The 17883-nt window shown below is 38.2% G+C and overlaps 1 protein-coding gene across 2 annotated transcripts in view; it reads left to right on the plus strand.

The window, feature by feature from the left end:
• PPP3CA (protein phosphatase 3 catalytic subunit alpha) overlaps positions 1-17883 on the plus strand; it is a 317276-nt gene that overhangs the window by 144521 nt on the left and 154872 nt on the right. For both annotated transcript variants that reach the window (XM_012436483.2, XM_012436485.2), the window contains exon 2: positions 12844-13044. In XM_012436483.2, the coding sequence (XP_012291906.1) occupies positions 12844-13044 (201 nt within the window). The remainder of the gene's footprint in view (positions 1-12843; positions 13045-17883) is intronic.

The raw sequence follows: 17883 nt of genomic DNA on the forward strand, positions 1-17883 counted from the left end.
GCATGTACCCTACATATTATATAAAAAAGTAAACTCAATATAGAATATTAGCAAGTCAAATAATATTTTGTTTCTTTATGAATTACTAAATTCACTCTTATGAGAATAAGAACCTTCTCCTGATTTGAATTATATTCCAAAAAAGAATTGACAGTGTATATGAACCTTCAATTATATGGTATAATCAAGGAATGATATATTTCACCAAAATCACATAACCAAGACATATAACTTTTAAAATTCTGTTTAAAGAGAGTATATTGAAATTGTATTATACCTGTCTCTTTCTTTGTAACAGAGAACATCGTCTAGTAATCTGTAATAAAAGGTATTTGTGCAGTGGGGAATGTATAACACCACAGATACTCCCTGGTGTCCCTTAGGATCGTTGTGAAGCATAGAACTCTACACATGCACACTCAGTCATGCCAGTCCAGCATCCCTTTGTGTTTAGTGTGCTGAGCATGGCTCCATTTCTTGTGGAATAAAGAACATGGATTTTGTGGTGAGGCTTCTCACCATTGCTCTAGGTGTGGAATTGCACTGTGGTTGGTGAGGATGATGGGAAACAAAGCTCTGAATAAATGGAGCATTATCATGTATCAAGGGACGAAACAAAATACAACCCCATTGTTGGAGTAGCACACATTGTTACATCATCTGAATTTGTGTATGTGTCTGTCTCTGTGTGTGTGTGATTACTTTTCACTGAACATATACTGTGTCTTACATTTATATTAACCTGTTAGTAGTTCTAAATTTAATCATGATTATTTCTTGAGTGACAATTTTAAGGCAATGAGTGATTTTAAATGATGTGATAATAAAAAATAGTGTATTTCTAGTCTGCTAGTTGTGACTTCCGTGCATGAAACTTGAATGAAGCCCCTTACAGTGCTGCCCAAATGACTGGCCATCATGCCTAAATTAGTGTGTTTCACCTGGATAGTGAACAATTTATGGAACTGAAGCTTTTTGGATGCTATGGGGAACCGTAACTCAAAGTCATATATCATGGAAATTAATGTTATTCTGTTTGCCATTATATATGTGCTTAGGCTGAGTTAGATACTCTAGTTATTTACTACTCTTTTTTTTTTTTCTTTTTGAGATGGAGTCTTACTCTATTGCCCAGACTGGAGTACAGCCATGTGATCTCGGCTCACTGGAATCTCTGCCTCCTGGGTTCAAGCGATTCTCCTGCCTCAGCCTCCCGAATAGCTGAGATTACAGGCATCTGTCACTACACGCGGCAGATTTTTGCATTTTTAGTGGGGACGGAGTTTCACCATGTTGGCCAGGCTGGTCTCGAACTCCTGACCTCAAGTGATCTGCCCGCCTCAGCCTCCCGAAGTGCTGGGATTACAGGCGTGAGACACTGTGCCTGGCCTAGTTATTTAGCTACTCTTGATAGATGTATTTCTCAATAAATTTTTAATTTGTATCTACTAGTAAGATTTGGGGCTGGGCATGGTGGCTCACACCCATAATCCCAGCACTTTGGGAAGCCGAGGCGGGTAGATCACCTGAGGTCAGGAGTTCAAGACCAGCCTGCCTAACATGACGAAACCCCATCTCTACTAAAATTACAACAGTTAGCCTTGCGTGGTGGCACATGCCTGTAATCCCAGCTAATCAGGAGGCTGAGGCAGGAGAATGGCTTGAACCTGGGAGGCAGAGGCTGCACTGAGCCAAGATCATGCCACTGCACTTCAACCTCAGCAACAAGAGCAAAACTCCGTCTCAAAAAAAAAAAGATTTGGATTCACTTTGACTGGTAGCCTGTCATGCAGACTCTAAAAAGAGGGGAAAAAGAGGCATTTGTCCTCCTGAACTCCTTCTGACTCCTGAGTTGCTGAGAAAGGATTAGTCTATTAAGTCTTGGACATTGCAAGTTCAGCAGTTAAAAATGTCTTTTTAATTGAATCATACTTCAATAATTTACCTTAATAGCATTTTTATAAACTAGGAAAACATTGACCTGCTTTCTGAAATTCCATGTGCTAGTGCTTTAGGCTCTTAACAGCAGAGAGGCACTACTGTATTGATGTAACATTAGTTTTATTGTTATTGGGTTAATTTTACATCATGATTACCAACAGATTTATCTGTGACCCTGCATTCACATATGGGATTAAAATCACTTAGTTTTTCAAAATTTTTGCCATTTTTTTTCTTGTTCCTTTTCAGTTTTCTATCTGTTGCTCACTTCTGATCACATCTGTCTGTCTACTCTTTGATATGGGTCCCCAGCTTCCACCACACCGTGTGGCATCCATGGTCTCTTTACTCTAACGGCTACTTAAAGACATTTACATTTACTAACTGAAGATTTCCGTGTTCTGTCATTTTGGCTATTGACTATCATTTTCATAATTACATACTTTTAGATCTGAACAAGACCTTTTTTTTTTCCATTCCCTCTTCTTAGACTGCTTCTAGTACCACAGAAGTATTAAATAAATTGTAAATGAGATGGAGAAAAGGCAATCCTTTCTTACATTCATTCAAAGACACGTATCAGATGCCAGGGAACTGGACTAGACACTCAATGGGACTTGATTGTTAATCGTTCTACTTAATTATTCTGTTATTGACTAGTGATCATTGATTGACTCCTTGGTTGGAGTGAGATTTGATGTTACCTGTAAATTTGCAACTGGCATTATAATTCCAGCAATCTGTTTCCTTATTATTTTAAAGTTTCTTTTATGCACAAAATTTACCTTACATATGGGTGAAAATTATCTCCCAAGAGTGGTTCTTTTTTGAGGAAAAGAATACAGTTTGTTGTAGCTTTATTATAAAATTGTTCATTTTCCATTTGCTGGATTAAAAAATGCATGTTTAATTTTTAAACCAAAATTGACAAGTTTATTTTCAATTGAAAATGAAGTTTGAGAGAATACTATTATAGGTGGTAGTCATTAAGACATTTCAATTTTTAAATAGATGTGTGAAGATTATGATCTGGGGAGTGAACATTTGAGGTGCAGAGAATTGGAATGTCCTGCATGCCTCTGTGTTATTCAGATGAGTAAGTGGTTCTTAGAAATGGTGGACCACAGAGAGTGGATGAGAACAGGTCTGGTCGTCAGCATGAAGCAAACCAGTGTAAGCATTACTGAAACATGGAAAGACCCAGAGGGCCTGATGTTTTGCTGCAAGCTGCTCTGAAGCCTACTCAGAGTAGGGAGTATTGAGCCAGAGCAGGTGGGAATTAAATGGAAACCTGGGAATTTAGCTCCTGCCCTTGGTTCTCTGGAGGGTGACTCTCAGGCAAAATATTTCGATCTTTGCTTCACTGTGGTCACAGATACAAGATGCTGTATGCTGGATTTATTATTTTTTAATGGATCATTTATATGCAAAAGTGGTTGACATTCTTAAATTGTCACTTATTACATTATTTGGTATCATTTGGGACATATTTGCCATTTTATTAAGGCCCTTTGAAAGAAGATAAAGTCTGTTTATTAAATAAAATGCTTTTGATGCCTTTAGGTGTTTTAACCACAGAGGATGGGGATGGTAGGTGGGCACATGGGCATGGAAAATGTGTAGGCACCTAGAGTTGAATGAAGAAGGTAAAAGGAACAAGTTATATGTGAGCATAGACTTTTTTTTCATATCAACTTAGCAGTTTAGGATTGAGAACTCAGAAGGCAAATACTATATTTTATAGGGTTAATTAATACATAGATTTCTAAAGTTTATAGTGATTAAAGAGCTTCTATCAAGTAGTTCAACTCACTAGGTAAAGTCCTTCCTTATATTTTATGTCTTATGCTGTTGAGTTGAGGATTTCTGAGTGGTAAAATGTACCTGGATTCATGTACCCCAGAACTTAATTATAAATAAATAATTTTTAAAAATGTACCTGGATTAAATAAAGTTTCAGAATCCCTGGGTACTCTTCATTTCTAAGGAATAATTACTGTGTTCAAAAGAGACTGGCTCACTTGGGAAATAAATTCATCTGGTCTTAAAGTATCTATCCTTGTTTGTTTCTTGATTTTCTTATTCTCCTATGGCACTTTTCTCTAAAGAGAGCAAATGTTCAAGGCCAAAAATTAAATTTATAAATTAAAAGTCTCTCTGTTTAATTCATCCTAGTGAGGTGAATTTCATGCATTACTTTAGTTTGATATTCTGGGGATTAGTATAAATACCATCAGCTGAAAATATTGTTGTAATCATTTCATCTAGTACTGAGATCCAAGATGGATGGGTACCTCTAGGCATAACTGAACATATATTTTTTTAAAGAAATTTTAAAAACCATTATAGAATAGACTTGTATAAAACAACAGTTTTTCAATTATATATTTAATGTTTAAGTATTTGACTTAAATATGTAAATTAAGACATTTAATATTTACTTACAATTCTTAGTTTAAACATTCAATAACATATATTTCAAAATCAATAAATACAATTTTGCTTTTATCATGCCCATGTATGAAATAATTTGTGATTGGCATTGTCCATGTGTCAATCAATGGACTTGTGTATATAACTTTTAAATTTTGAACAACATTAAAAAATCAGGGCCGGGTATGGTGGCTCATGCCAATGATCCCAGCACTTTAGGAAGCTAAGGCAGGAGGATTGCTTAAGCCTAGGAGTTTAAGACAAGCCTAGGTAACATAATGAGACCTTATCTCTACAAAAAATTAAAAAATTAGTCAGGTGTGGTGGCATGCACCTGTGGTCCCAGCTACTCAGGAGACTGAGGTGAGAGGATTGCTTGAACCCCCGAGGTTGACTGAGGTGGGAGCATTGCTTGAGCCGGAGGAGGTTGAGGCTACAGTGAGCTGTGTTTGTACCACTGCCCTCCAGCATGGGCAACAGAGGGAGACCCTATCTAAAATAATAATAATAAATTTTTAAAAATCAGCTTTTATTTAAACTTATCAATAATGCTGAAATATTTTGAAACCTTTAAAATAACTTTTGTCAAATAATCGTTAATGTTGAATCATTATTACATAATTCATTAGATAAGCATTTGCAATTGTAATGAAATGAAGTAACCAAAATATCAAAAATTAAAGTGGTTTTGTGATAGAGCTTCTCAACACTGCATGCGGAGGAAGTTGGGGACTGTCACTCATTTCTCTGTCCTTGAATCCTTAGACTCAAGAATATATGGTAGAAGGAGCATGAAAAGCTGTACATGGGAAGGATTAGATGTGCATAAATAGGTATATTTAAATATATATACAGAAACATTTAAACACTATTTTGAAATTCAGATAACACAAGAAGCTTTGTACTGCTCAGGTACTTATTTTCTCTAATTAATTACTAATCCCTTGTAGTTGGAGGAGTAATTTTTTTTTTGAGATGGAGTCTCGCTCTGTTGCCAGGCTAGAGTGGTACAGTGGTGTGATCGTGGCTCACTGCAACCTCAGCCACCTGAGTTCAAGTGAGTCTCCTGCCTCAGCCCCCTGAGTAGCTGGGACTACCAGCACGCGCCACCATGCCAAGCTAACTTTTGTATTTTTCATAGAGATGGGATTTCACCATGTTGGTCAGGATGGTCTCGATCTCTTGACCTCATGATCTGCTCACCTTGGCCTCCCAAAGTGCCGGGATTACAGGCGTGAACCATCCTGCCTGGCTGAGAAATAATTCTCTTAATTCATCTGATCTTTATTAAATAATTACTTGTAGCACATTTCAGATTTAGTTTCAAAAATCACTGGGTGTCATATGTATTCTGTAAGACTGAGAAAAAAGAAGAATGCTTATTTCAGTAAATGCTTCGAGTACCATAACACCCTTTGATTAACACTTTGGGATGTTACATAAGATACTATTTTGCTAAATTTGTATGTGAACATTGAGGAAAACCAAATGAGGTATTCAATCTGCTAGTAAAATGATCGAGACACATACTGTGTCTTAACAGCTGAATCTATTTGAAGGCTCAGGACCGGTATGGTAGTGTTCAGAAAAGGTGAGGAAGGTTTCTGACAAGGATAGACGTCATCATAGCAGGAAAAAAACACCAGTGAATTAATAAATTGGAGTTTTATTTACAGATCTATAAAAAATGATTTGCAGACCAAGTTCCCCTCAGGCCCCCCAGTTGTGAGGGGAGCCTGTATTTTTTTTTAACAACAGCCCCACTCCCCACCTGTTTCTCCCCCTTCCCGTGCTGCCAGCTTCTAACCACAATAGTGACTATGTGCTTATCTGTTTAGTTCTGTGTATAAATGGAATGTTGTGGAGATGAAAAAAAAATGTAATTGTGACTGACTGTTTCTGTTTACACGTCTAATGTTTAATCACTCTTGAGATGGCCATATACATTTTTATTTGAAATAATATCTATAACGAAAGCCAAAGACTTTCAAAAACACAAGTGATGAGTGTCTGCAGGAATAGTGTAAGTAGAACCCTAATAAATATGTTCTTACAATTCTTTTAGGGGCTAGCTGTGGTTAATTTTTAGCTCTGTCTCCAGACAGCATGTTTTGTATATCTTTGCTTGCAGAATATCCATTCTGTGCACGAATAAACACATATCCCCCATACTGATAGAATTTATTTTTTATTCCAGGGGTGTATAAGTTAAACCTAATTGCTCAGTATTAGAACCCAAATAAAATTCAGTGAAAAGTCCTTGGTACTTACGTATCTCTTTACTCTTTGTTCAGAAGTAGAATCAGATTTCACATATTTTGGTGATGGAGCTACTTGTTATATTTCAACTGGCCTATATTTTACAATGGATATATTATATTTTTCATAACTTAAAAACAGAACTTCATCTCCTGGAGTCATCTAAAAAATTAAATATTTATTATATACTTTAAACAACAGAAATGTGCAACTATATCAAAGAGTTTCTGAGAATTCAGAAATAACCTTAGGGTAGATAGACACAATTTTTTCTTACTACTTGCATATTTTTTCTCATTGTCTTTAAACTTGTTAGTTAGTTTTGCAGTTTAGCACTTTGCCAACTATCTCGAGCAAAAACTGATAATTATACCACCCGGTAAGCTCTTCAGAGCGTGGGTTGTCTTATGCTTGTTATCTGTGGCCCATTTCTTCCTGCTCTTCTCACTGCCTAGCATGGGATATACAATGCATAGTTGGTGCTCAGTAGGCGCTACTAAATGATTCATTAATTGATATGGTTTGATTAGCACAGAGGTCTGTGACATACACAAATGTCCACATGGGAATAGATGGTGTTCCAATCTAAGGAGGTCAGGCCAGAAAGTGTTTTAAGTTGTGTCTGACATGTGATATGCCTAAGCTGTTCTCTTAACATGTGCTGACATAAGTATCTTTGACAGTCCTATTCAGACACTAGTAGCCACATGAAATATGGGACAAGAGCTGTTCCTGTACATGTCCTGGTTATGGAGAAGGAGGACAGAAACGTGTCTGGACTTGCAAAGACGTTGCATCTGTTGTGGATTGATTGACTGGTGTGGAGCTTGTTTAGAGGGAGAATTTAAAGTGCCCGGTATTTTGTATTCCTTTACTTGTGGTATGGATCAGTGGATCTCAGTCTGGACTTCATATTTGTGTAACTGGGGATTACTTAAAAGTAGGTCAATGCCCTGGCCCTACCCTGAAACAGTTAAATCAGAATCTCTAGACACAGGGCTTGAGCATCATCTTTTTAAAAAGCAATTCTGTTGTGCAACCAGTTTTGAGATAAGTTGAGGTTTTGTAGGAATCAAACCAAAGTTGGGAGAGAAGAAAGGCCAAGAAATTTAATTTCCATTCACCTTGTTCTCGTTTACTTAGAAGGATGCAGGGTCTAGAATACTACTGACCACTAAAAGGAAGCTAGATACGAAATTTTAAATGTTCTAGTAGACATATTTTTAAAAAGTAAAAAATAGTTGGAATTAATTTTAGTAACAAATTTTATTTAGCCAAATATGTTCTAAATATTATTTCAACATAAAATGAATATTAAAATATGAATGGTATAGTTAACTTTTTAAAACACTGCATCAAGTCTTCTAAATACAGTGCTCACTGTGGATTTTCAGCATTTCTCAGTTTGGAGTAGCTACTTTTTGAGTATTCAACAGCTGTATGTGACTAGTCAATGTAGTATTTTGTGAATAAAGAGGATAAAGTGCTGGAATTAAAATCAGGAGACCTTAATGTTGGTGTTGGTTTGGCCAGTGACTAATCCTTTGATGTTGGCTGATTCACTCATCCTCTCTCTGGACTTCGCTTTCGTTTTAGTATGAGCTGATCAGTCCTGATTGGGAGTTTTCTAGTTTTGCTCCAGAGAGTGCCAGGATTGTGTGAGCATCCCTCAGCATCCATCATCAAGGAGAAAGGAAGCAGCCACACTGCTTTAATCCCTTCCCCTTTGGATATACTTACGTTTCCGGGCGTAATTTTGTTTGAGGGGAAAAAAAGGAAGCAAAACAAAGGCTCAAAACATCACTAGGCTAAATATTCTCTTAAATTTTTTTTTGTCAGCATTTATAGGACTACTCCAGTAGGTACCCTGCTCCTGATACTTAAAAATATGCATTGGCATATTTTTATACATCCCAGATTACATGAATATGAAGTCCAGATTGAGATCTGCTGATTGATACTATGAGTAAAGGCATACAAAATGCCAAGCATTTTAGTTACTTCCCCCAAACAGGCTCCGCACCAGTGAATCGATCACAACAGATGCAGTGTCTTTGCAAATTCACTGTATTTAGAAGGCTTGATACTGTATTTGGTATTTGCACTGACCATCTTCCAGTGAAGTGTCACCACGGCAATGACCCTCAGATGTTTCTTATTAAATAGTGGAATCCTTTCAGTAGTGGATTAAGTGACTCAGATTTGAGAAGCAGAAATCCCAGATACCCGGATCTATCCGAGTGATAACAGATCACTTACGCTACTGAACACTATTTGTGTTCTAAAACTAACTTAGCCCCAAAATCAGAAAGTAATCTCTGGATCTTTCTGAGATGTAGTTCCCAGAGTCAGCCACACCGAGGGCCAGGATTGCTCTGGGTGCAGGATTTTCGTGACTTGAAATGTGTTTCTCTCTGGTAAATGTACAACTGACAGCAGCTTTAATAATAGTTACGTAGACACCAATGTTGGATGCATATGAGTTTGGTTCATAGATAGACTAGTAACTTTTCTCTGTATCAGATAAACTGTCTCGTGGAAACAGCAAATAGAAAAGAAACAATCTCATATCATTGACCCTTGAAAATCAGCGTCTGCAGGATTTCCACAGTCAGTGATATGAGAACATAATCCTAGCCCAATATGTTGTTTGCCTGTAAAGTCTTCTGTGATGTTTTCTGTTAGGAGTCAGTCAATGACTTACATGTCCCAGATTTTATCTACTTTGCTGTTTTATTAATTTGAGAGAAAAAACTGGCATTGAGTGGGAATTGTGAAGTAGAGAAAGCTGAGAAGGTTTATATCTATTTTTAGGATGCTTCTAAGAAGTCTTAGCACTATATTCTTTGCTTACAGGCAGTTATAAAAAATTGTTTTGGAAAGAGCTAGCCCAAATATCAACAGCTATTTCTGAATTTATAGTAATGTGCACAAACCTAACTTCTCTAGTCCTGGCCTGCTCATGTATCAATGAAAGCAACTGGTTGTAATACTCAAAGCAGAGAAAGGAAGGGGAAATCCAATTTTGTTATATTAAGCCTGGCAACTTTCACAATGAATTAATTAAATAAATGTTTTCCATGCCTGATTGGATTCTTTGGTCTAAATAGTTTTTGCTCAATATTTGGCCCAGGTCTTCATGTAGGATTCTAGGTGAGGAGAGAAAACAAATAAATGTGACCTAAAAGGTTGATATGTTTTTTATGAAGCCAAAACGTGCACAAACACACAAATATTAGCCCAGTCTTATTTTTGTCCTAGAAAACTTTTCACCGGCTGACGGCATCTCTGTGTTCTCTTTGGCATCATTACTGCCCATCTTGGTTCCCTGCAGGCCTTGCCATCTGTTTAATGGTTAAGGGCCCTATCTCGTCAGGATCCCTTCCATCCAATTGGAAATAGAGCCCCCTGATTGGCCTTTTTCCTCTCCTTTCTTGCCCCTGTTGATTTGGAACCAGTATCTCAAAGCAGGTGGCTTTACCTTAGCCAGTTACCTTAGGATTAGCAATTACTGGAAGGTAAAAGATCTGCAGTGGAGGGTGGAGCATCTGTTATTGCAGTGATCTTGGCCTTGGAGGGAGTCTAGGGACTTGGAGAAAGACTAATTCATGAAGATGAGGCGCTCCCTGGGGTGCTCTCCTGTTGCCTCTCACCTTCGTAAATGCTTCGGCACTTTCAGGTTTAATCCTTTGATTTATCTTAAGTTTAATCAGGCTAGCAAGTGCATGTGTGGCCCAAACCCACTGCTTTTATCTGCCTGACAATATATCCGCCTTCTTCCCTTCTGTGCTCCTGTGATTCTGCCCTGACAGTTTTGCAGAGCCACTTAAACCTTCACTGTTACCTAACACACCTTGGGAAATCAGTTTTAAAAAATTCATCTCTCGCCCTTACACAAGCATCCTCCTGCAGTTTCCCCCTTTCCAGCCCCCAGCCCGTATCTTGACTCACAGTCTGTTGCCTCGGGAATTTTGAGGAATTGCTGGGTAAGATATTTTCTAATCTCAAAACAAACATAAAGACCTATGTAAAGAAATATGGCTGTTGAAAAACACCTCTGTGTGTTCTTAACGTGCATACTCTGTTGAGCAAGACAGCAAGGAGGACAGAGGAAAAAAAATAGAATTACCCCAAACCCCTCAAATTTAATGACCTAATTTCATTTTTTTCTCTCTTCTTTGTTTAATCTTCAGATTTCTTATATTATATAGTATTCTTGGGCATTATACATTTTGTCTTTTGTTTTTGTATTATGTATCTATTGTACTATACAAGCTACTAAAAATACCTTTTGGAAAATAAAGGAGTGTTTGTGAGAAATAAATACCTCTCAGTATTAGAATTTCAATTCCCAAAAGCGATTTATTAATCACTTTTTACTTACTAAGCACTATCCAGTACTTTCTGGGAAGCAATGCAGTTTGTTATAGGTATCCTGGCATCAGACTGCTGGGGTTTAAACTCACTGAGTTATACACATAAATCAACTAGATGATTATCTTGGGCAAGGTGCTTAATATTTTTGAGCCTCAGGTTTCTCCTGCACAGTAATATTATGAGAGCTAAATAAGTTTATATATAAACACATGTATGTAACCTCACTCATCTTACAGCTTTACTGTTGTTTCTGATTTTATTACCTAAATGACACCTGGCATAAAATAAATACCCTATAAATGTTAGCTACTACTGTTACTATTTACTCTAGTTAGTATAACAGTCCTTAGACAGATGTAATCCTCACTTCACAGGTGAGGTTACTGGAGCCAAAGAAGGTTGTTTAACTTGCTCAAAGTCGTAAGCTGGTGAGTGTGCAGAGTGCAAGGTCCGCACCCAGGTTTGTCTGACCACAAAAGCCTCCTCCTCACCCACCAGATCTGCCACGACTGCTTCAAGTTGACAGCATAGTTAAATAGATGTGGTGGGATTGTCCAGAAAATTATGCTTGCATCCATCTGTGCAGGTTTATTTCCCGGTTTTTCTTTTCTTACAGTTATAATTTCACTCAGGATTACAAATCTATGCCATTAGTTTACATAAAAATTCTTGGCATAGGTCTGCTGTTAAGTCTTGCTTCTTTGAGAGACAATTTTAGATGGGAGAGGGCCAAGTTTATTCTGTGACACCAAGTGCTTTTCCTGAGAGAGGAGCCATCGGATGGAGATGCCGAATGTCTGTTTCATAACGCACAAGGCGCATGAAAGATAGATGGGATGATGTTTATATTCCTTGCTAGATGCTTCTAATATCTGGCAAGAATGAGTTGTCCAGTAAATGAACCACCATGTGAAACAGAGAAATAATGAGTTTTTAAATGGCTTATTGGCCAATTGTTGCAGATTTAACCTTTGTGGTACCATTTCTGACTGTAGAGGTTTGGATGCAGGGCAAGCTGGAGGAGTTTAGTGAATGTCCTCTGGCTGGATGAGTGAATGGATGTACTCAAAGATACAGAGGAAGTCAGTGCTACAAGAGAGCTTCTTGCTGTTAAGAAGATGTGGAAGAATGGAAGAGAGAACGGTTGCTTCCAAGTCTGAGCAATAATTTAACTTTGTCATTGTGTCATTTTTAAAAATACCTGTGTCTCACCCTGACATCGTGACCCTTAACTCTTAAGGAGGTCCCTTCAGTACAAGCATACACGCTCAGTGGCAAATCCTGATTTCCTGATCAGTATTCAGTGCACTTTTGCCTTTTTGCCTAAACAGATTCCTGCTGTTTTCTTAAACAGTGAGTAGATCAGTTATCTCAGATGTGACTGTAGTTAGAGCAGCAAATCTGGTTGGGTAGACCTTTTCCCACACTAATCCCAGGAGAGGAGCCTGTTTCTAGCAGAGACCCATCTTTGCACAAGTTGGTTATGGTTGGATGTATAGGAGCTGTTTTCTTTCACTAAACTGATTATTGTTGAACTGAAAACTGTTTTTCATTCCTTTTTAACTCAATCGGGATATTATAGATTCAAGAGATAGTGCTAGATGAACAAGAACTACTAATTTTGTTTAAGCAATCACATTATATCTAGAATCAAAGGAAAGATACAGTTCTTAATTTTTGATAGATAGCCCTTGATCACGTTTTAATTCAGCCGCCTAAAAATACTATATTGGATGGTTTGTGATGAGGATGGATATTTGGTGGTGATTATTGAATTGTTTGTTGTTGCATTTTGGCTAACGTAACGTAATAATTTGACCTTTTTTCTTTCAGCTGTTCCATTTCCTCCAAGTCACCGGCTTACAGCAAAAGAAGTGTTTGATAATGATGGAAAACCTCGTGTGGATATCTTAAAGGCACATCTTATGAAGGAGGGAAGGCTGGAAGAGAGTGTTGCATTGAGAATAATAACAGAAGGTGCATCAATTCTTCGACAGGAAAAAAACTTGCTGGATATTGATGCACCAGTCACAGGTAAGTCCTGAGGATGGAGATTGCTCACTTGTATACACATTTTGTTGTTTGTAGCATCAAATCAAAAGTCCTAGTTACCAGTGAGTCTTCAAACAGCTTACTCATCATAATCCTTTACTGTCAAATCTATACATTAGAGGAGTAAGGATATTCTGCATATATACACATATTTTCATGTGTTAAATATCTGTAAGATTGCAATGCTATAAAAAGTGGCATGCAACTTAGCGATGAAGATGGTTTCTGAAGTAATGCTTTAGTTAAGAAGTGATACTGTTTTTAAGTAGAAATACTAACTGTCACAAAGAACACAAGATACTTGTTGGGAAAGATTAGACAAAGCATCTCGAGACTTACACAATGGTTGAGTAAGGGGCTAAGTTCAAACAGTGGTTTTCAAAGTGTGATCCCCAAACTGATACTGTCATCATCATCACCATCTGAAACTTGTTAAAATATACATTCTCAGGCTCCATTCCAGCCTACTGAATCAGATTATCTAGGATGAGACCCAACAGTCTGTGTCTTACCTAGCCCTCTGTGTGACTTTGATGCACATTAAAGTTTGAGAAGCACTGAACTTGAGGAAGAAAGCCGCATTTTTTCTCTATTGCCCGTAGATTTTGTCCCTACAAAATATCCTTTTTTTTTTTTTTTTCCGAGATGGACTTTCGCTCTTGGTGCCTAGGCTGGAGTGCAATGGTGTGTTTTCAGCTCACTGCAACCTCCGCCTCCCAGGTTCAAGCAATTCTCCTGCCTCAGCCTCCCAAGTAGCTGGGATTACAGGCATGTGCCACCACGCCCGGCTAATTGTTTGTATTTTTAGTAGAGATGGGGTTTCACCATTTGGTCAGGCTGGTCTTAAACTTCCGGCCTCAGGTGATCTGCCTGCCTCAGCCTCCCGAAGTGTTGGGATTACAGGCTGAACCATCACACCTGGCTTTTTTTTGAGATGGAGTTTTCGCTCTTGTTGCCCAGGCTGGAGTGCAATGGTGCGATCACAGCTCACCACAACCTCTGCCTCCTGGGTTCAAGTAATTCTTCTTCCTCAACCTCCCAAGCAGCTGGGATTACAGGCATGTACCACCACACCTGGCTGATTCTGTATTTTTCGTAGAGATGGAGCTTCTCCATGTTGGTCAGACTGGTCTCCAACTCCCAACTTCAAGTGATCTGCCCGCCTCAGCCTCCCAAAGTGCTGGGATTATAGGCATCAGCCACCATGCTGGCCTTTTAATTTTTTAAATGTTTTTGTTTTGTTACTTCTTAGGGTCAGATACATATTTTGTGTAAGTGTGCTTCTCTTAGGCCATAAAAATTAAATATTGTCAAAAAATTTTGTGTGGACCAGGCACAGCAACTCGTGCCTATAATCCCAGCACTCTGGGAGGCCAAGGCTGGTAGATCACTTGAAGTCAGGAGTTTGAGACCAGCCTGGCTAACATAGTGAAACCCCATCTCTACTAATAATACAAAAATTAGCTGGGCATGGTGGTAGGCGATTGTAATTCCAGCTACACAGGAGGCTGAGACAGGAGAATCTCTTGAACCCGATAGGCAGAGATTGCAGTGAGCCGAGATTGCGCCATTGCACTTCAGCATGGGTGACAGAGGGAGACTCCATCTCAATAAAATTAAAATTAAAATTAAATTTAAAAAAAACAACTTTTGTATGGTATACAGCTTCTAATACTAGAGACTTTGGGTCTACTCTTTATGGAATTTACTTAATTTGCAGCTTTTCATTTTTGAATAAGCTAAAAATATTTCCTTAAATATAATCATTCTGATTTAGACACAGAATAATGTCCTTTTGATATAAAGGAGGCATCTAAAAATATTTCATATATACTAGTGATTACTAATTTATTTTAAAATTATTGGTCTTCAAATACATGTTTGAATTTGACTGTTAAAAGAAAGATAAGCTCTTTTGAGTATCACACCTTACCTTTCTTGATCAAAATATCTTGAATGATTCCTATCCCAGAGGGATTGACATTATTTTACATTTTATTTTTGTCTGGCAATGCTTTTTTCTTATTTGTAATTCAGAATTAATAACTCCGTTTAGGGTGAGCTAGAGGAAGAATTGACTTGAGGAGTATTAACCCAATATTGGACCAGTGGAACTATGTCAAGCCATAGACTACTTTGTAAGTTACTCACCAGTAACTTCTTGTATGGAATTCCGTATTAAGTATAGCAGAGACATAAACCCTCAACAGAAATTATCAATATTTTATAATTAAAAACCCACTCCCGGATTTTCCTTTAGTCCTTCCCTCCTACTTTTTATTAATAAAAATGTTTCACTTTCAGATGTTTAGAGAAGAACTGTACTGACATTTGCCATGGTTTGCCCCCATTTAAGAAAAACTGGGGAATTAATGTCCTAGTTCTTGGAAATATAGATATTCCTTCATTCCTTTAGCATATCTTTAAAGTTAAAATGAAAAAGACTTTCTCTTCAAGTGTTCCTAAGACAATGAAAGGTTTGTGTTCATTTAGGATGTTTTTTCCCTGAAAATTCATTATGTTTTATTTTGGAGAAGTCAGAGCACCAGGAAGCTACCTAGTCCCCTGACTCCCTGCATCTGTTCTTCTGCAGAGGGAGTAAAAGAGTGTGAACTTGCCCTCACAGAGAGTGGATTTAGCGTGTGGATTTAGATAGGTGAGCAGACCATCTTCATAGGAGTAGTGATGTGGTTTATCCAAACAAGGGAGCCATGAGGCAAGTTCTGTTCTTTTTTCCCAGCTAATATGGATGATTAGACCGGTAGCTCTTTCAGATTTTTAATTTGAAGACTGTATTTCTGTGTTGCAGGCAATTTTGTAAAGAAAAGTATTTTTCCTCCTTGACTTTTTTTTTCCAAAAACGTACTTGAACTTATCTTTGTGTTCTTGCAAACACACAAATGGAACATTGAAAAAAATGTGGCCCAAAACCAGAGAGGCAACACATTTTGGTAATCCAGTTTAACAAAATGTTTATTATATGTTTACCTGGTCCAGGTGGTATGGATCGTACACATGTGAATAAGACCTGATTCTTGCCCTCCAAGGGCTCAGAATATAACAGGAAAGATGGAAACAGATACCTAACCAATCATAGGTATATTAAACTTTCGACCAAATTAAAGGATATAACCTAGGTTTATTCAAGCAAATTAGGAAGTATCAAAGTGCATATAGCTAACTTAAAACCAGAATGTTTTCCTATCTTCTAAATGACTGTTTCCTTCAAACTGCTCATTGATATTATACTTCATCTTTGAGTTAAAGAAACTGTTAAATAGCTGTGGGTCCTACCCGTTATGAATATGCACTGAGAACTTACTCAAGATTAAGACTATGGGTGATAAAACATATGAGACGTAGTCCTTGACTAGACTATCCGAGGCCTAGATAAGGGAGTCAGACACATGAAGGGATAATTACTATAAGTTTTTTAAGAACTGTAATGGAGGCACCTAAAAACTGGTGTGAGAGCTCAGCAAAAGGGATGCAGAGAGCCAAGCAAGTATTGACAGACTGCATGGTATTTGAATTGTGTCATGTATGGTAGGTAAAACTGTACTGTGTGAAAAGATTTGGGAAGGACATTGTGAGCAGAGATAACAGCACATGAAAGCTACTGGTATTTTTCTGTAAAGTGGCTAGGCATGTTCTTTGAGGTTTACTGTGAGAAGATGGGGTTTTAGAAGGGTGTGAGAGGTGGGCTAGAGCTGGGAGGATGAGACTGAGGCTGGAAGACCAGGGTTAAATATTAATCTCTATAGGCAGCGCTTATTGTGATACCATTCTATAAGGAATGGGGGTAAAGGGGATCTTTGAGCCAGAGAGTTACATAACCACGTTTGTGGCTGGAATAGTGTCCTGGATAAGATAAGTAGGATGAGGTGGGGAGGAATTCCGAAGAGAGGGGTTGGTTAGGAAACTTTCATGCTTGTTCAAGGAAGCCCTGGCAGGGTAGGGGGATTGAATCCCATTTTTATTACAAAGGCCTTTTATAAAATGAGTGTTAAAGTTGATTTAAAACTTCTGATTAGTTTGTATTTCAAACATTAGTATCTCTTAAAGTCTCCTTGAAGACGGTAAGATGATTTGTGCAGGGATCCAATTTACATTTCTCCATGAAGTTCTCATATTTTCCTGTTTTCCCTTTGACTTAGCAGAGAACATTCCACTCATTTATAATGCAAAAACAGACCCGAAGCTTAGATTTTTGAATAGAATGATTTAGAACTCATTTTCTGCTCTCTGGGCAGAGGGGATAGGCCAGCATCAGCTGGGAAAACTGCTAATCTCTCTGGTTTGTCTGTTTCCTGCAGTGGGGGATTTGTCCCTGGGGCAGCAAAGGATTCCCTCAGTGGCTGGGCCTGCCATTTAGCATGTCAGGCAGTTGCCAGGAGAACCCTCTGGCTTTGTTCCTGGATGTGAGAGTGGACTGGTGGCCAAGTTTAAGGTCATGGCATTCCTTCCCTTACAGCAGCTGACGTCAATTAGGAGAATTCCCCTTGCCTGCACTCTGAGGAGAGTTAAGCAGGGATAGGAATCTGGTGTCTTCTGGGACCTAAAAGATCAGTGTTTATTCTCCTCATACTGTTATTTGTCACTATTAAGTAGTGTGGGCTTAGTTTATATGGAAATAAAATATTGCGTCTGGGGCATTTTGCCCACTTGTGATTTTAGTGGCCAAATCTTTAGGGCCTGCCCTGCAGCCAGAGACCTATTTTGGTATCCGGCCCACTGCTGGCAAGTCAGCACATTTCAGTCCCAGCCTGTGGCAACCACACATCATTTTGATGTCCTTATACTCCTTAATTTCAGCCCTTG

Source organism: Aotus nancymaae, unplaced genomic scaffold (assembly GCF_030222135.1).
Source record: "Aotus nancymaae isolate 86718 unplaced genomic scaffold, 86718_ANA_hifiasm-v0.15.2.pri h1tg000033l, whole genome shotgun sequence".
NCBI classification, from domain to species: Eukaryota; Metazoa; Chordata; class Mammalia; order Primates; family Aotidae; genus Aotus; species Aotus nancymaae.